Here is a 20259-nt window from a genome sequence, read left to right as displayed (position 1 = left end):
CGAAGTTTCCTTTTACATCTTCTAGGCACTTCCCTTTCTCTGGCGGTGATAGGCATTATCAGGATAGGATTGTATTCCTAACAGCCCAATAGCACCTTCTTTCAAAGTGACTAGTTTGGGATGTGAGGATGTGACCGGTTGCTTCCCAGCTTATGGCTGCTTCTGTTGCTTAGCCAAAGGCCTCAGCCTAAGAACAGGGCCTCAGACTGTCACAGTAAGAGAAGGACCTTACACCGGCAGACAGTGATTTTGATTCTTCCTTTTATACCTCTAACTAGCCAAGGGATAAGAATACACCTAAATTCTTAGAGTCTAGGCCTTTACAGACAGGCCTGAATATCTATATCCTAACAGTGAACATGAAATGATAGCTTTTTTTATCCCAAGGAAAGAAAGGAGTGAGAGCAGCAGAATAAGGACTTCTAAAAAGCAGACTTCAACAAACTAAGAGAACTGGTAGGTACAATCTTATGGGAAGAAAATCTAAAGGAAAAATGTCTTCAGGAGCCTGGCAGTTTGTCAAGGAGGCAATATTAAAGTCATAACTGCAAACTAACCTGATGTGAGGGAAAGAAAGAATAGTAAGAGGCCAAGATAGCACCACATTAGCTCTTCAATGACTTGAAAATCAAAATGGAATCCTACAAAAAGTGGAAACGTGGACAAAAATGTGGTGGAGGAGTATAGAAGGAGAGCACAAGTAAGTAGTGAGAAAATCAGAAAGGCTAAGGCACAAATGAGTTACGCCTAGCAAGCACAGAAAGGTAATAAGAAAAATTTCTATAAATACATTAGGAGCTAGAGAAAGACAAAGGAAGGTGTAGCTCCTCTACTTAGGAGGGTGCAAAAACTAATATCTGAGCTTTCTTGATGTCATAAGTTATTTAATGCCTATTTTACTCCAGTCTTTACTAAAAGGGTAAATTTTGACCAGATACTTAACACAATATTAACCGTGAAGGGGAAGGAAGACAAGCCAAAATAGGGAAAGAACAGGTCAAAGAATATTTAGATAAGTTGAATGTATTCAAGTCATAGGGCCTGATTAAATTCATTTTAGGATCCTTAAGAAACCAGCTGAAGCAATCTTGGAACCATTAGCAATTATCTCTAAGTACTCCTGGGGAAGGGATGAGGTCCCAAAAGCCCGGAGAAGGACACGTATCTTTAAAAACAGGAACAGAAAGGACTTAGTGAAGTCAAGACCAGTCAACTCCTACTTCAATACCTGGATAGCTATTGAAACATATTAACCAATCCATATGTAAGCACCTAGAGAATAATAGTGTCAAAAGTTATAGCCAGCATGGATTTGTCAAGAACAAATCATGCCAAGCCAACCTAACTTTGTTCTTTGAATGGGTTATGCTAGGGCTCCCCTCCACCCCCCATCCCCCTCTTGGTTCTTGTCACCCAGGCAGAAGGCCAGAGTCCAAGGTGCAGGCAATGCGATGTTTATTGGGGTTAAAAAGCAGCATAACCATAGTTCTGTACACCAGAAGAGATTTTCCTTCCCCTTCCTACCCCCCTCCTTTTTAGTAGGCTTAATTATACCTGTAGTGCACGCCCTTGGCACCACCCCTGGCCATCTACAGTCAAGTTCCATTTTGAAGGATCTTGAGTCTGAGGGCTTTGGTACCACCTCTTTTGTACCCCGTGGGAGGGGTAGGGAGTGAGGTTATGTACCAGCCAGGGTTACCTTTTCTTTGGTTTTTTGTGTGTCTTATAGTTCCCCTGTCCTCCCCAGTGCCTCTTGCCCCTCCCAACTGGTTGCTTGACCTTGTCATGGGAGAGGAGTTGGGCGGCCGTCAATTACACACTCACATATCAAACTCCCACCGTATCTAGCAACACTTTAATTTTATTTCTTATCTTTTCTCATTATACTAAAAAACTGTATGTGGCTGTAGGCAGAAGCAACACACAGCGTCTTTGTTCTTTGTTCACATATGTGAACAAAGATATAAGACACAATTGTATGTTAAAGACCTCAAAATTCAAACAGAATTTTGGGTTTTGTTTGCCTATTTCAGGACTAACACTCCACCCCTTTTTTTTTCTTTGGGATCCTCCTGTCCTGGTATCCTGGAAAAGCATAGGACATATTGTGGCACATTTCCTGATAGGGCCAGGCATAAAGAGCAAATGTGTTGGTGCTCCATTTGCCCCACTGCCCCCTGTGCAGTATAAGTGCCCTGCATCTTCCCTCATACAAACATACCACATATATTTCAAGTAGTATTTCAGATCCCCTGTAATAATGGACCCAAGAAGATAGGGTCGAGGTTATCTGTTACACTTTTGTGGTAACATTACATAACATTTACTATTCTATTACATTACTTATATGTTACAATTAGTGGTTGTGCTTTGTGGGTCTGTGGATGGGGGGGGGGAGCAGTAGATTTGATATATCTTGATTTTAGTAAGGCTTTGACTGGTTAAGTAGAACTGCTGAAAAGGATGTAGGTCTTATAGTGGATTACAATCTGAATACGAGTCAACAATATGATGCAACTGCAAAAAAGATAGTTTTCTGGGGTCTACTAACTGTAATTTGATTTGTAAGACACTGTAATTTTCCCACTCTACTCAACCCTGGTGAGGCCTCAGCTGGAGTACTATGTCCATTTTTTGTGCCATACTTTAGGAATGATGTGGAGAAATTCAAAATAATCGAAAGGAGAACAACAAAAACGATGAAAGGATTAGAGAACCTTACACAAATGGAAAGGTTAAAAAAACCTGGCACGTTTAGTCTTGAGGAAAGAAGATTAAGGGGGGGACCTGAAAATAGTCTTCATATATGTTAATGGCAATTCTTAAGAGTACAGTGGTCAATTGATCTTTGTCCACTGAAGTTAGTAGAATAAGTAATCATAGTAATTAGGTCTGTCAAGCAATTAAAAAAATTAATGGCAATCGTACAATTAATTGCTCTGTTAAACAATTTAAATATTTTTGAATGTTTTCTACATTTTCAAACATATTGATTTAAATTACAAGACAGAATAAAAAGTGTAAAGTGCTCACTTTATATTTTTTATTACAAATATTTGCACTGTAAAAAAACAAAAATAGTATTTTTCAATTCACCTAATTGACTGTAGTGCAATCTCTATCATAAAAGTTGAAATTACAAATGTAGAACTATGTACAAAAAATAACTGCATTCAAGTACAGAACAATGAAAAACTTTAGAGCCTACAAGTCCACTCAGTCCTACTTCTTGTTCAGCCAATCGCTCAGACAAACAAGTTTGTTTACATTTGCTGCTTGTTTACAATGTCACCTGACAGTGAGAACAGGCATTCACATGGCACTGTTGTAGCCAGCATCGCAACATATTAACATACCAGAAACGCTGAAGATTCATATGTCCCTTCATGCTTCGGCCACCATTCCAGAGGACATGCGTCCACGCTGAAGACGTGTTCTGCTTAATAACTATCCAAAGCAGTGTGGACCTGTCAAGGTTCCTTCCCCACTCTGAACTCTAGGGTACAGATGTGGGGACCTGCATGAAAACCTCCTAAGCTTACTTTTACCAGCTTAGGTTAAAACTTCCAAGGTACAAACTATTTTCCTTTTTCCCTTGGACTTTGTTGCTGCCACTACCAAGCGTCTAACAGGTATATAACTGGGAAAGAGCCCGCTTGGAAAGTCTTTCCCCCCAAAAAATCCTCCCAAACCCTACACCCCCTTTCCTGGGGAAGGCTTGATAAAAATTCTCACCAATTTGCATAGGTGACCACAGACCCAAACCCTTGGATCTTAAGAACGATGAAAAGAAGCATTCAGTTTCTTACAAGAAGAATTTTAATAGAAGAAAAAGTAAAAAGAATCACCTCTGTAAAATCAGGATGGTAAATACCTTAACGGTAATTAGATTCAAAACATAGAGAATTCCTCTAGGCAAAACCTTACGTTACAAAAAGACACAAAACCAGGAATATACATTCCATTTAGCACAGCTTATTTTCTCAGCCATTTAAACAAACAGAATCTAACGCATATCTAGCTAGATTACTTACTAAGTTCTAAGACTCCATTCCTGTTCTGTTCCCGGCAAAAGCATCACACAGACAGAGAGAATATTTGTTTCTCCCCCCTCCTGCTTTGAAAGTGTCTTGTCTCCTCATTGATCATTTTGGTCAGGTGCCAGCGAGGTTATCCTAGCTTCTTAACCCTTTACAGGTGAAAGGGTTTTCCTCTGGCCAGGAGGGATTTTAAAGGTGTTTACCCTTCCCTTTATATTTATGACAGGACCAATGCATGTTCATTTCCATTATCTGAGTAAGATGCTCCCAGCAGAAGGTTGATTTTCTTTTTTTGGTGGTTTGGGTTCTGTAGTTTCCGCATTGGAGTGTTGCTCTTTTAAGACTTCTGAAAGCATGCTCCACATCTTGTCCCTCTCAGATTTTGGAAGGCACTTCAGATCCTTAAACCTTGGGTCAAGTGCTGTAGCTATCTTTAGAAATCTCACATTGGTACTGTGACAAAGTTCCTATTCTGCCTTGGTGGGTCCTGCGCTTTTTGGCGGATTTGCTCGCCTCAGAGATTTATGGCAGCCCTCAGTTTGGCCACTTTTGCTAGTGGCTCAAACCTGCCGTTCACTCAGCTAATCTCATCACTGGCCAGCATGGGGAAAGGGAGGAGAACAATCCCTGCAGTCTCTACTGGTCCACCTAGTGGGTCATGGGACAGGCCAGGGACCTTCCCCTCTGGTGGGACCCACAGTCCAGGTCAACTCCTCTTGTATCAAATAGGAAGTTGGGGGGAACCCGGGCCCGCCCTCTACTCCGGGTTCCAGCCCAGAGCCCCGTGGATCGCAGCTATCTACAGTGTTTCCTGTAACAGCTGCGTGACAGCTACAACTCCCTGGGCTACTTCCCCATGGCCGCCTCCGAACACATTCTTTGTCCTCACTGCAGGACCTTCCTCCTGATGACACTTATACTCCTCTGTCCTGCAGCAGTACACGTTCCCGCTCTCAGCTCCTTGTGCGCCTCTTGCTCCCAGTTCCTCGCACGCACCTCACCAACTGAAGTGAGGTCCTTTTTAAACCAGGTGCCCTGATTAGCCTGCCTGTCCTAATTGATTCTAGCAACTTCCTGATTGTTCTGGAACAGCCCGTTTTCTTACTCAGAGAAAAGGACCTGCTTAATCTGGGGCTAATACACCTACCTTCTGTCACTCTCCTGTAGCCTTCGGGCTTGATGCTGCTAGACCCTGAGCTCTCTCTGCTGCAGCTGCTGCTACAGCTGCTCCCCTGGCTGGGCCAGACACCAACACCCCTTCTCTGCTACCTGGTTGCTGGCTGGCGGACCCTGCGTCCCCCCCCCCTTTTCCTGTTGCTTTTCCTGCTGCAGTCCCTTGGGAGGACCTGCTGGCCCACTCCCCGGAGGAGGGGAGTGAGGGACCCCTGCCCCAGCCATTGCTACTGCTGTGGACTCCACCACCTGTGAGGGGTCCTTTCTGCCTGCCTGTCCAATGGACTGCTACCTGGAGTTGCTGGAGCTGCTGGACCCTAGAGGAGGAACACAAAGAGGATCTTCTGCTGTTGGGGAAGCACGCAGAGACTCTGCAGACCACTGTGGAGGGGGCCATCAAGGATTGAGTAACTTTTGAACTGTGCTCTTGTGGTGGGGGTTTTGACTGTATTTGTGGGGACTTTCGGGGGTGTGGCATGGAGCCTGCCCCTGGTCCATCTGTGTGTCCCCCCAACCCCTGCCATCACCACTGTCCCCTCCCCCACCTGCGTTCCTCCCCACTGGCTGCTTACTATCTGCCTCGGTTCCTGCCTCTGGGACTCAACTGCTTGCTTGGCTTGCCACACCCTACTTCCACCATGTGGGCCAGAAGCAGTAGCCAGCCTAAACAGACTCTTTTGTACAGGCGCACGTGCACCCTCCCCGGACTACCCACAGCTACCCCTGCAGTAGTCTCCCCCTCTCCCCTTGCAGCCATTTGCTCCTCCCCCCCTTTTTTTTTGCCCCAGCCCCCTGCTAGCTCCAGTTTGTTTGCCAGCCCACCCTTTTCCCTCTGCAGCCTTTGTTTGCCCCGCCCCAGTCCTGAAGCTAACCCCTTGGTTTCTCTGTCCCACTCCCATCCTGGTTGTTTCCCTCCCCCTGCGGCTCTGCCCTTGCCATGATTAGCCCCTCCCTTTGTGCACCCATGCCCCCTCCTATGCCCCTCCCCTGTTTGAGTTTGACCCCTATCTCACTGCACTCCCCCCGTGCTGTTATATTCCCCGATCCCCTAGTGCAGTTAGAGGAGCTGGAATCCCATTCCGAGTCGGTGACTAACACCCCTCCCTCCCTCCATTCTCCCTCACCATTCATTATGGTGGGTGGGGCCCCTCCAGCAGACCCAGCCACCGCCTGCCCCCCTGTCACCCCCCCTAACCTTTACCTCAGCTGCCGAACCTCCTGGTATTGCCCCCGCTGGGGCACTGGTGGGCAACAGGGTGACCTCTGCTGCTGCCACATCCCTTGCCCCCTCTGACTCTTAGGGGAGCCCCCCCAACTGGCGGGAAGGGCCAGGGCAAAAAGAAGGGTAAGGGCCCCACCAAAAAAACCAAGCCCTCCATAGCAGGGGCTGCCCCCACTGCCGCAGCCCTGCCACTGGCCACGGTGTCCCTCCCCGCTGCTCCCTCCACCAGCTCTGTGGGTGCCCCTCTCCTTGCCCCCAGGGCATACGCCCAGGTGGTGGCAGCCACCTGCCGCTACGTCATCTCTGACCACCACCTCTGCTACCATCTATAGCGGCCGGGGCCCCTTCCCCACCTTGACCAGGAAGCACGGTGTCTGTTGTCTCCTGGTACCCACTTCACCCCATGTAGAAACCTACATACGGGCATTGGCGAGGTGGTGGGGTCCACGGCCATCGTGGTGGCCTCCAAAATGTACTGAAAGGTTGTCATCTTCCCAGCATCAGAGGCCGCCTCCCAGGAGGCAGTGGAAAAGGGCCTGGTGGTAGGTAGAGGGGGGTGTTCATCCCCCTACAGCCGCTAGAGGACCTGGGCATCTGAATAGTCCTGACTTCTGTCCTTCCCTTCCTTTCCGATGCTGCCCTGTTACCGGCCCTCTCTACCCTGGGAAACCAATCTCCATTGTTAGCCCTCTCCCCCTGGGCTGCAAAGACCCCACTCTCCATCACATCCTCATGTTCCATGGGCAGGTGCAGCTTCAACTGCCGCTGCTGGCGCATGATGGAGAGGCGCTCGAGGGGTCCTTCCTGGTCCCCTACTAGGGGGCCAGCTACCAGGTACATTATTCAATGGGGGAGGCCCAGTGCTACCTCTGCTGGGCAATGGGGCACATCCAGAGGGACTGCCCCTTGGCCCGGAATGGAGGAGTGTCCAGGACCCCCGAGCCCTGGCAGGGTGCTGGCCCCGTCATCGCCAGTGCCCCTGGCTGCCTGGAGCCACCCCATCTCCTTCCCAGCCCACCGCTGCTCCCCCTCAGGCCCAAGGGGCACCTCCCCCAGTATGCCCAGATGAGTGGGAGAGCCCCACCTCTGCTGCCTGCAATCTGGTGGGACCTGTGGAGGAGGGTGCGGTAGGGATACTGGCAGGCATAGGAGAGGGCCTACCCCAGGGGGAAGCTTTCCTCCCTTGTGCTGCCTCACCATTACCTCCCTGACCCAACTCCTGTTAGCCAGCCCCTAGATGATGCCATGGAGGGCTGGGCCCTAGTACAGGGGAAGCGGGGCAAGCAGAAGACTCAAGCTCCGCTCCTTCCATCAGATGCGGAGGCCCCCCGGAAGACCAGGAAGGGGGGCACCGATGCCGAGCCTTCTGCCTTGCCCACGGGTGTATTCCATGCACTGGCTGGGGAAGATGTGGCAGCACCGGGGAGAAGCGTCACCCCTCCACTGGAGTCCCTTCCTACGGAGGCTCCCGATGGAGCCCCTCCTGCCCCTTAACTCCTGGAGCCTCGAGGCGAGCGTCGCTTCAGGCGCTGGCAGGGAGAACTCTAGGGTGGTGGAAGTTGATCTCCCTTCCATCTACGAGGAGATCAAGGCCCTGGGTCTGACCCTGGTCGCCCAGGGGGAAGACGACCATCTGCCAGCAGGCCTCGATCTAGGCAACCTCACCCCGCCCTCTCTTTCCCCATGCTCCCTTCTCCTAACCACTGTTTCTGGTCCAACCTCCAAGGGTCCCCTGGATTCTTCCATCTTCCCAGCCACAGGTAGCGCCCTGCTGATGGCTGCCGAGCCTACTGAGGCGACGGCTAGTGCCTCGCGGCCAGGACCCAAGTCACCGGGGCACCCCTCATTGGTGCAGGGCAACTGACCTCCTTCCCGGTTGGGGGCCCCACCAAAGATCATCCACCTCGTGATGCCATGGCTATCACACCCGCCGCAGAGCCTGAGTCCAGCATCACTGGGGACCCTCTTCACACTCCCCAGACCCCTGAGCCTGACCGAGAGGGGCAACTCCCAACGGCCAAACTACTTGGGCCCAGGATCCCGCCTCTGCCCCTCTCCCCGACTTGTTCCTCACCCCTCCCCTGCCTCTGATGCCAACCCTGTGCCTATCCTCTCCACTTCCCGTGATGCCATTGCCGCCCCTGGGGCCATCTCCTTCCATTTCCCAGAGGATGGCCCCCAGGGAGCAGCCTTCATGTTCCCCTGTCCTGACCCACTAGGGGCTGCTATCTTCCCTCTGCTGCCCCCCATTGAGCTGGGTCTGAGGTGGGCTAAGTGGCACCAACCTATCAGGTGCCATGTCGGGAGTCCGCCCCTTGCCTGCCTGTCTTGGTGGGCCACAGGGCTGCCCCTCCGGAGAAAGGCCGGGGCCCCCCCATACACTGAGAGAAGAGCTGCGGGAGTTTCTTGAAGACGTCTGTGGCTCCCACAACAAGGTGCAGCTCGCTCTCCAGCTCTTCACCAAATCCTTTGGGCCACAAGGGCCCTTATGGGGGAGGGTAAAAGGACTGGGAAGCAGGCCACTGCAGCCTACCAGTGGGTCTTCAGCTTCCATGACTCCTGGCTCACCTACAGGGTAGGTCATGGTTTGCTGCACAGCCCAAGGGGGACCATGAGCGTCCCTGCAGGCGAGGATCCCCCCCAGCCCTCCTCACAGCACCCATCATCTTTGCAACATTGAACACCTGAGGCTGTAGGATGAGTCTCCACAGGTGCCAGGTGCTCTCCTTCCTTCAGGAGGGGGGTACTCTGTGGTTTTCCTGCAGGAGACCTATACGGATCTGGCTGCTGAAGATAGCTGGCGGCTGGAGTGGGGGGACAGGGTCTACTTTAGCCATCTCATGGTTCGTACAGCTGGAGTGTCTACCCTGTTCTCCCCTGACCTATGGCCCAAGGTGCTGGGGGTGACCGAGGCTGTGCCAGGCCACCTGCTGCAACTCCAGGTCTGCATGGAGGGGCTCATGGTCAGCCTCATTAATGTTTATGCCCGAACATCAGGACTGGAGCGGCTGCGTTTCTATTAGCAGGCATCCGCCTTCTTCGGCTCCTTGGATCCTTGCGAGTGCCTTGTCCTGGGTGGGGACTCTAACACCACCCTCGAGGAGCGGGACCGCTCGTGAGCAGTGCCTGGCCATCATGGATGTCCTCCAGGAGATTGTCAACCATCACTCCCTGGTGGACATCTGGTGTGACCACCACCCGGACAACGTCTTGACATTCACCTTTGTCCGGGTGGAGGCCCATCAGTTGTACCACTCCCGGTTGGACTGCATCTACTTGTCACGCTTCCACCTTTCATGGGCCCACTCTTCCAGTATCCGGCCAGCCCTGTTTTTGGATCACCAACTAGCCACCATGACAGCCTCTCTCTGCGTGGAGAGGCCAGGGCCGACCTATTGGCATTTCAACAACGGCTTGTTGGAGGATGTGGGCTTTGTGGCATCCTTCCAGGAGCTCTAGCTGGCCTGGTGAGGGCACAGGCATGCTTTTCCCTCAGCACGGCAGTGGCGGGATATTGGGAAGGTGCGCACCCTGCTCTTCTGCTGCGATTACACCCGGGGCGCCAGCCAACGGAGGGATGCGGCCATAGAGCAGGTGGAACGGGAGGTCTTAGAGCTGGAGAGGCGTCTGGCTGCCAGCCCCGAGGATCCATCCGTCTGTGGAGCGTGACGGGAGAAGCAGGAGGAGCTCCAGGCCCTCGAAGACCATTGGGCCCAGAGTGCCTTTGTTTGATCCCTCATCTGCCTCCTTTGGGAGATGGATCACGGCTCCCGCTTCTTCTATGCCTTGGAGAAAAGGAGGGGGGTCAAGAAGCATGTCACCTGCCTTCTGGTAGAGGACAGCACCCCCCTCACAGATGCGGCAGAGATGTGTGGGAGGGCCAGATCCTTCGATGCAGGCCTTTTCTCCCCGGATCTGACCGATCCTAACGCTTGCAGAGTGCTCTGGGATAGGCTTCCGATGGTCAGCGCGGGCGACCGAGACCGGCTAGAGCTGCTTCTCACTCAGGCCGAGTTCTTGGAAGCCCTCCGTCGCATGCCCACCAATAAATCTCCAGGCATGGATGGGCTGACCATGGAGTTCTACCACGTGTTCTGGGATGTCCTTGGCCCGGACCTAGTCACCGTCTGGGCCGAGTCCTTGCAGAGAAGGGTCCTCCCTCTCTCATGCAGGTGAGCCATGCTCACCTTATTACCGAAGAAGGGACCTCCACGACTTACGGAATTGGCATCCCGTCTTGCTCCTCAGCACGGACTACAAAGTCATAGCGAAGGCCATCTCGCTGCGGCTGGGGTCTGTGCTGGTGAACATGGTCCACCCAGACTAGACCTACACTGTCCTGGGCCATACCATCTTTGATAACCTGTATCTGGTCCGGGATCTCTTGGAGCTTGGGTGTAGGGATGGTCTGTCATTCGCCCTCCTGTCCCTGGATCAGGAGAAGGCGTTGGACAGGGTGGACCACGGGTATCTCCTGGGCACTCTGCAAGCGTTAGGCTTCAGACCCCAGTTTGTGGGCTTTCTCCAGGTGCTGCATGCCTTTGCAGAGTGTCTGGCCAGGCTCAACTTGATCCTGACCGAGCCGGTCAGCTTCAGGCAGAGAGTATGGCAGGGATGCCCCCTCTCGGGCCAGCTGTACTCTCTGACGATCGAGCCCTTCCTTTGTCTCCTCCATTGGAGGTTGACGGGGTTGGTGCTGCGAGAGCTGGAGCTGTGGCTGGTCCTGTTGGCATACGCTGCCAATGTGCTCCTCGTGGTCCAGGACCTGGGCGACTTGGCATGGGTGGAGGCTTGCCAGGCAGTCTACTTGGCAGCCTCCTCTGCCCTGGTCAATTGGGTCAGGGTGGTCGGGGACGGGTGGCAGGCGAGCTCCCTCCCACCCATGCTTCAGGCCATCCTGAACGCCAGTCTGCTGTTCTATCTGGGCATTTACTTTTCTGCCACACATCCGTCTCTGCCAGAGAACTGGCACGGTTTAGAGGGCAGGGTGATAGAGCGGCTCCAGAAATGGACAGGACTACTCCGGTGCCTTTCCCTTCGAGGGAGGGCATTGGTGCTCAATCAACTAGTCCTGTCCATGCTCTGGTACCGGCTCAACACCCTAGTCTCATCCCCGGGCTTTCTGGCCAACCTCCGGACATCGATTCTGGAATTCTTTTGGCCAGGAGTGCACTGGGTCTCTGCAGGGGTCCTCCATTTGCCCCTGGAGGAGGGAGGGCAGAGCCCGAAGTTCCTATGCAGTCAGGTCCATGACTTCTGCCTCCAGGCCCTGCAGAGGCTCCTTTATGGTGCAGGTATTCTGGTGTGGAGAGTACTGGCCCACGCCTTCCTGCGCCGCTTCCAAGGGCTCCGATAGGACCGGAGCTCCTTTATCTCAATCCGAGAGTTCTTCCGCGAGACTTCTCTGGGCTGCCGGTCTTCTACCAGGCCTGGAAACTCTTCTCAGTGACCAGGTCTGTGGCAGCCACCGAGGGGGCAGATCTTGCAGAGCCTCTGCTACACAACCCCCAGCTCTGTGTGCAGGTGGCAGAGTCCCCCTGGGTGCACCAGAGGTTGGTCCTGACAGAAGTCCCCAGAGTTGGAGACCTCCTGGATTACGACCAGGGAGAAAGGCTGGATCCCTGATGCTCGCTTGGCGCCTGGGGCTCTCCAGACCTCATACTCCCCGGCGCATACTTCAGGAGGTGAGGGCCGCTTTACTGCCCACTGCTCAGGCCTACCTCAACCAGGTCCTGCGAAAGGGCACCTCCCACCCACCCTCCACCCCAGGCCCTCTGGACCTTTTCATTGGGCCCCAGCCCCATGGACTCAACTGCCCCCCCCCCCCGCCCCTTCACTGTGAGCTGGCTGCACAACTTGCAGCCGGTTTGTTTCCAGACTGCACCAAGAAAACATCTATACACGTTCGTGCTCCACACCCTTCACTTCCTCACCCTCGTATCTCGCCCCGACACAAAATGGCAGGACCTCCTGCCACCTTTAGAGGGTGAGGAACCCTGGTGGGCCAGCCTATACTCTACCCTGGTCCCCAGACCTGGTGGGGATATCAGTTGGTGGCTCCTTTACGGGGCCGTGAGCACGGGCATGTATTTGGCACAGTTTACCCTGTCCCAGACACCTGTCCCTTCTGCGGTGTGAGGGAGACCCTGGTGCACGTTTACTTGGAGTGCTCCAGCTTGCAGCCCCCATTCTGGCTCCTCCTAGATATTTTGTTATGTTTCTGGCTACACTTTTCCCCTCATCTGTTCATCTCTGCCCTCCCTATCCGTGGCTCCACAAAGTCACGGGACCTCCTTGACAACCTTCTCCTAGCCCTGGCCAAAATGGCCATCTACAAAACCAGGGAGAGGAGGTTGGCCAATGCGGTTTCCTGCGACTGTGGGACCTATTTCCGTTCCTCAGTCCATTCATGCATCTGGGCAGAGTTCCTCTAGGTGGCGTCAGCTGGCTTCCTGGACGCCTTCAAGGAGCAGTGGGCGCTGTCCAGGGTTCTCTGCTCGGTGTCCCCATCAGGTTCCATTCATTTAGCCCTATGACTTCAGTCCCGTTCCTGTTATCTCATTAGTTGTCTCCCGCACTTATTTGGAATCCCGGACTTGTGGATCCTCTCCTTAGGTTGTGGGGGAGGTCCTTTAGTAGTGGGTGGGCAGAAGCCCGCTCACCTCCTGGATACCAACAGGATCACTCCCCTGTAGCCATCTGGCCTGACCCTGTCACAGTACCTTCTTTGCGTTCTGTCAATCTGCAGTGAAAATGTTCTTAAAACGTTGAACATGTGCTGGGTCATAATCCAAGAGCGCTATAACATGAAATATATGGCAGAATGTGGGTAAAACAGAGCAGAACACATATAGTTCTCCCCTGAAGAATACAGTCACAAATTTAATTAACGTATTTTTTTTAATGAGCATCATCAGCATGGAAGCATGTCCTCTGGAATGATAGCTGAAGCTTGAAAGGGCATGCAAATGTTTAGCATATCTGGCACATAAATACCTTGCAATGCCGGCTACAAAACTGCCAAAAATGCCTGTTCTCACTTTCAGGTGACATTGTAAATAAGAAGCCAGCAGTAATATCTCCCATAAATGTAAACAAACTTGTTTTTCTTAGCAATTGGCTGAACAAGAAGTAGGACTGAGTGGACTTGTAGGCTCTAAAGTTTTACATTGTTTTGTTTGTGAGTGCTGTTACGTAATAAAAAGAATCTATATTTGTAAGTTGCACTTTCATGATAAAGAGATTGCACTACAGTACTTGTATAAAGTGAATTAAAAATATTACTACTTTTGTTTATCCTTTTTTCAGTGCAAATATTTGTAATAAAAATAATATAAAGTGAACACTGTACACTTCGTATTCTGTGTTGTAATTGAAATCAATGTATTTGAAAATGTAGAAAAACATCAAAATATTTAACAAATTTCAATTGGTATTCTGTTCTTTAACCGTGTGATTAAAACTGCCATTAATCGTGATTATTTTAGTCACAATTTTTTTAAGTTAATCACGTAAGTTATCGGTGATTAATCAACAGCCCTAATAGTAACGAAGGACTGAAAGAGACCTTGAAGGTCATCAAGTTCATTCCTCTGTGCTGGGGTAATTTGGTCCACTGCTTAACTACTCTTAGTGAGGAAGTTTTTACTAATGTCTAGCCTAAATCTCCCTTGCTGCAATTCAAACCCATTACTACTTCTCCTGTCTCTTCAGCCAGGTCCTTAATGAGCTTACTATGCAGCAATGGGGATTGAAACTTTTTCCTAATGTCTAACCTAAATCTATAAGGATAGTTATGCTGTGGAATAGGCTTCCAAGTGAAGATGTGGATTCCCCATCATTGGAAGTTTTAAAAAGCAGGTTTCACAAACACCTGTGAGGGATGGTCTAGGTTTACTTGGTCCCGTTGTTATCCGGGCTTTTCAGAACCCACAGCAGGGGCAACTTAACTATTTCACTCTATGTGGTGTCAGTAATAAATCAATAGGAACACAGCAATTCTATCTGATCAAGAATTAAATGCAAGTAAGCATGCTCTTGTCTAACACTGCAGTTTATTAGATTTAAGGACACACAGACATAAGCAATAAGTTTAGAACATCCCAGATATTCACCTAACATCTAGAACAGTATTGACTAATTAACAGCAGATTCACAATGGTCAGTTGCTCACCCACCGGGGAGAAAGGGTATCAGGAAAAGGAGGAGTGCTAGACAGAGACGGGCTCCACCTAACAAAGAGAGGGAAGAGCATCTTCGCAAGCAGGCTGGCTAACCTAGTGAGGAGGGCTTTAAACTAGGTTCACCGGGGGAAGGAGCCCAAAGCCCTGAGTTAAGTGGGGAAGTGGGATACCGGGAGAAAGCACGAGCAGGAGCGCGTGAGAGGGGAGGGCTCCTGCCTCATACTGAGAAAGAGGGACGATCAGCAAGTTATCTCAAGTGCCTATACACAAATGCAAGAAGCCTGGGAAACAAGCAGGGAGAACTGGAAGTTCTGGCACAGTCAAGGAATGATGATGTGATTAGAATAACAGAGACTTGGTGGGATAACTCACATGACTGGAGTACTGTCATGGATGGATATAAACTGTTCAGGAAGGACAAGCAGGGCAGAAAAGGTGGGGGAGTTGCATTGTATGTAAGGGAGCAGTATGACTGCTCAGAGCTCAAGTATGAAACTACAGAAAAACCTGAGAGTCTCTGGATTAAGTTTAGAAGTGTGAGCAACAAGGGTGATGTCGTGGTGGGAGTCTGCTATAGACCACCAGACCAGGGGGATGAGGTGGACGAGGCTTTCTTCCGGCAACTCACAGAAGTTACTAGATCGCAGGCCCTGGTTCTCATGGGAGACTTCAATCACCCTGATATCTGCTGGGAGAGCAATACAGCGGTGCACAGACAATCCAGGAAGTTTTTGGAAAGTGTAGGGGACAATTTCCTGGTGCAAGTGCTGGAGGAACCAACTAGGGGCAGAGCTCTTCTTGACCTGCTGCTCACAAACCGGGAAGAATTAGTAGGGGAAGCAAAAGTGGATGGGAACCTGGGAGGCAGTGACCATGAGATGGTCGAGTTCAGGATCCTGACACAGGGAAGAAAGGAGAGCAGCAGAATATGGACCCTGGACTTCAGAAAAGCAGACTTTGACTCCCTCAGGGAACTGATGGGCAGGATCCCCTGGGAGAATAACGTGAGGGGAAAAAGGAGTCCAGGAGAGCTGGCTGTATTTTAAAGAATCCTTATTGAGGTTGCAGGAACAAATCATCTCGATGTGTAGAAAGAATAGTAAATATGGCAGGCGACCAGCTTGGCTTAATAGTGAAATCCTTGCTGATCTTAAACACAAAAAAGAGGCTTACAAGAAGTGGAAGATTGGACAAATGACCAGGGAAGAGTATAAAAATATTGCACAGGCATGCAGGAGTGAAATCAGGAACGCCATATCACAACTGGAGTTGCAGCTAGCAAGAGATGTTACAAGTAACAAGAAGGGTTTCTTCAGGTATGTTAGCAACAAGAAGAAAGTCAAGGAAAGTGTTGGCCCCATACTGAATGAGGGAGGCAACCTAGTGACAGAGGATGTGGAAAAAGCTAATGTACTCAATGCTTTTTTTGCCTCCGTCTTCACGAACAAGGTCAGCTCCCAGACTACTGCACTGGGCAGCACAGTATGGGGAGGAGGTGACCAGCCCTCTGTGGAGAAAGAAGTGGTTCGGGACTATTTAGAAAAGCTGGACAAGCATAAGTCCATGGGGCCGGATGCGCTGCATCCGAGACTGCTAAAGGAGTTGGTGGATGTGATTGCAGAGCCATTGGCCATTGTCTTTGAAAACTCATGGCGATCAGGGGAAGTCCCGGACAACTGGAAAAAGGCTAATGTAGTGCCCATCTTTAAAAAAGGGAAGAAGGAGGATCCTGGGAACTACAGGCCAGTCAGCCTCACCTCAGTCCGCGGAAAAATCATGGAGCAGGTCCTCAAGGAATCAATTCTGAAGCACTTAGAGGAGAGGAAAGTGATCAGGAACAGTCAGCATGGATTCACCAAGGGAAGGTCATGTCTGACTAATCTAATCGCCTTCTATGACGAGATTACTGGTTCTGTGGATGAAGGGAAAGCAGTGGATGTATTGTTTCTTGACTTTAGCAAAGCTTTTGTCACGGTCTCCCACAGTATTCTTGCCAGCAAGTTAAAGAAGTACGGGCTGGATGAATGCACTATAAGGTGGGTAGAAAGTTGGCTAGATTGTCGGGCTCAACGGGTAGTGATCAATGGCTCCATGTCTAGTTGGCAGCCGGTGTCAAGTGGAGTGCCCCAGGGGTCGGTCCTGGGGCCAGTTTTGTTCAATATCTTCATAAATGATCTGGAGGATGGTGTGGATTGCACTCTCAGCAAATTTGCAGATGATACTAAAGTGGGAGGAGTGATAGATACGCTGGAGGGCAGGGATAGGATACAGAGGGACCTAGACAAATTGGAGGATTGGGCCAAAAGAAATCTGATGAGGTTCAATGAGGATAAGTGCAGGGTCCTGCACTTAGGACGGAAGAACCCAATGCACACCTACAGACTAGGGACCGAATGGCTAGGCAGCAGTTCTGCGGAAAAGGACCTAGGGGTGACAGTGAACGAGAAGCTGGATATGAGTCAGCAGTGTGCCCTTGTTGCCGAGAAGGCCAATGACATTTTGGGATGTATAAGTAGGGACATAGCGAGCAGATCGAGGGACGTGATCGTCCCCCCTATTCGACATTGCTGAGGCCTCATCTGGAGTACTGTGTCCAGTTTTGGGCCCCACACTACAAGCAGGATGTGGATAAATTGGAAAGAGTCCAGCGAAGGGCAACAAAAATGATTAGGGGTCTGGAACAAATGACTTATGAGGAGAGGCTGAGGGAACTGGTATTGTTTAGTCTGCAGAAGAGAAGAATGAGGGGGGATTTGATAGCTGCTTTCAACTACCTGAGAGGTGGTTCCAGAGAGGATGGTTCTAGACTATTCTCAGTGGTAGAAGAGGACAGGACAAGGAGTAATGGTCTCAAGTTGCAGTGGGGGAGGTTTAGGTTGGATATTAGGAAAAACTTTTTCACTAGGAGGGTGGTGAAACACTGGAATGCGTTGCCTAGGGAGGTGGTGGAATCTCCTTCCTTAGAAGTTTTTAAGGTCAGGCTTGACAAAGCCCTGGCTGGGATGATTTAATTGGGGATTGGTCCTGCTTTTGAGCAGGGGGTTGGACTAGATGACCTCCTGAGGTCCCTTCCAACCCTGATATTCTATGATTCTATGATCATGTTCTGGGGTACATGCACCCCTCAAATCTGAAACAACCCTGTCATAGACCAGGGGGCTGGAGTTGATGACTTCTTGAGCTCCCTTCCACCCTTACATTTCTGTGGTTCAGGGCTTTCTCACATGCTGTTCCTTGCTCTTTGGAGGAACTCCTCATAAACATCCCCAAGCCTACCTGGTTATCCTCCTTCCCATCCCTCCATACAACTCCCTTGTTCTATGAAGCCTAGAAACACATGACAAAGGTTTGGCAGGTTGTGTGCTAAGATCACTATCAGGATTACAAATGTTGTCTTACTGTTTCCTTGTGCTTCTGCTCTCACTATTGAGGGCCATCGCACCTGTATTTCCTCTCTGTGATCCAGCAAGGGCACCCATTCTCAAGCTGCCCAGCTGGCACCTTTCTTGGGTAGAAACCCACATCTCTCTGCCTACTAACTGTTGTATCTCCAGGCTGCACTGCTCCCTGCCTACAGTGTGAATTCCCCACTAAGGCAGATCCTCTTCCTCAGCAGGCCTGCTTTGTCTTCCTTCCTCAGAGGCTATGAACAGCATAAATACCCCTAGTTAAGTTATCAAACAGCCCTTTCCCAGCAAACAGTGATTGTCAAGGCAAAGTCATTACAGAGAGAATATATTAAAAAAAATAAAAGAACCTATACTCATGCTAATAAGCTTACCAGAGATCACCCCAACCCCATCAATGGCTCAGGCAGGTGAACAGACCTTCAAACCTCACCAAGAGTTTTCTGTGGTCAAAAGGTACTGGTTGTTAGCTCAGAACAAGCATGCCCATGCATCTGTAAGTCACCCTTTTCTCCAGTTTGGGCCTCTGAACTCGTCTTCCTGAGGGTGCAGCTTCCATAGGTTTGATGTGGAGGTGAGAAGTTGCCTTCCCCTCCCCTCAAGGATTTCCTAGGTATCCCACTTAACTTGTCTAGGACATTATTTCAAATGGTCCTGTGAAGCTCATAACACTTCCTAGGGTTCATGTTTGCCAGGTCTTCTGCCTGGAGATGTTATAGACTATCCCACAGTAATAAGTGTGCACACATATTGTTAATGCAGTGAACTCCTACGATAGTGAAATTTATTCAGTAAGGTTTGACTTAATTTAGTAAGGATGGTCCAGAAAATTGCTCCGGTGTCTGTGTGTATCCATCTGTCCCTTGTTTTTTTCCTAGATTGTCAGATCTTTGGGACAGAGACAGTTTTTTGTTCTCTGTTTGTAGAATGTCCATCAGAATTGGATACTGGTCCATGACTGGCGCTACAGTAATAGGAAATAACAATGGGGAGGTTCTGGGCAGTCGGAGGGAGGGTGTTAGAAAGCCGGGCATGGGAAGGTTTGGGGCAAAGTGCTTCTGTGAGCCTGGACGGCTGAGAGCAGTGGTAAGGGGTTGGGATACCATTGAACAGCTGCTATAAGAAGTTAGGATGCTGTGGAGGGCTGAGAGAACTGGAACTCAAGGATCTGGAAGGGTTGGTGCTGGTTAGAGAAAAGGGAGCATGGGTGCTGGGTAGCAGGTACCCCAGGAAATAGGGGTGCTAGCAATGGGAGAGAGCAAAGGGACACATTTCTGGTAGCAGCTCTTGGGGAATCAGGACCAAGGAACAATTGAGATGTTGGGATGATGGGGTGGAAATGGTTGGGGAGCAGGAAATTTGGGGAAACTGGTAGCAAGGAGTGCTATGGACAGTGAGAGGGGAGGAGAGAACACAAGTAGTGGTTTCTCCTCGGGTCCTAAGAGGTATGGAAGGGTGAGAGCAGCTAGAGGAAGGTGTGTAGGGAGTCATAGTGATTAGCAGGGCAAGCTGCCTCTCTGTGCCCTTCCTCGTCTCTTCGAGTGCCAACTCCCTCAGCTGTCAGGCCTCATGCCTTTCCCCCTCCTGCACTGTCTGTGGGCCTGCCTCTGTCAGTAAGAAGCAGGTCCAGGGGACTTCCTCTCTGTCTAGAGTCTTCCCTTTCTGGGACATGGAGTTAGCTGCTCTGGGTTTTAGGAGTCCCTTTGATCATGAATGTCTGGCTGTGTGCGTTCCCAGTAGATATGGGATCAGTTACATCCCTCATAAAAAGAGTGTCCTGCACTTTTGAGCATCTGGGGAGCTGACTCCAAGATTTTATTGATTTAAAATGGGCTGGGATTGAAATAACAGTTTTTGTGTGGGACATAAGTCCCATTAATTCACCTGATCTTCCTTGTCTTCTTTCCCCTGAGCAGGGTTTCCAGTTTCCAAACCTGATTTCACTTCCCAGCTGGAACAAGGGGAAGAGCTGTTGTCCCCAGATCTCCAGGGCTCAGAGGAAAAAGAGATCCTGAGAGGCATCTGCACAGGTGAGGGGTTGTTAAACTGTTAGTCCCTGAAGGAAACTGCTGGGATTCCCAACAAAGACCTTGTGAGATCTCTGGGTTCAGGATTGTCCCCAGCAGGTGTCATATCCTTAGGGCAGATATTGCTCATGACTTCCTACTTGGGCTTTCAAAGGATTAAAAAAATAATTGCAATGAATCGCGGGATTAAAAAAAAGTTGCAATTGT

At 50.4% G+C, this 20259-nt stretch overlaps 1 protein-coding gene across 3 annotated transcripts in view; it reads left to right on the top strand.

Moving 5' to 3' along the window:
* LOC125629405 (uncharacterized) overlaps nt 1-20259 on the top strand; it is a 45212-nt gene that overhangs the window by 20430 nt on the left and 4523 nt on the right. For all 3 annotated transcript variants that reach the window (XM_075122199.1, XM_048834852.2, XM_048834853.2), the window contains one exon: nt 19942-20055. In XM_075122199.1, coding sequence (XP_074978300.1) covers nt 19942-20055 — 114 coding nt within the window. The remainder of the gene's footprint in view (nt 1-19941; nt 20056-20259) is intronic.

Source organism: Caretta caretta, chromosome 22, assembly GCF_965140235.1.
Source record: "Caretta caretta isolate rCarCar2 chromosome 22, rCarCar1.hap1, whole genome shotgun sequence".
Lineage (NCBI taxonomy): Eukaryota > Metazoa > Chordata > Testudines > Cheloniidae > Caretta > Caretta caretta.
The sequence above is the reverse complement of the archived record's forward strand: the minus strand, read 5'-3'. Positions and strand labels throughout refer to the sequence as shown.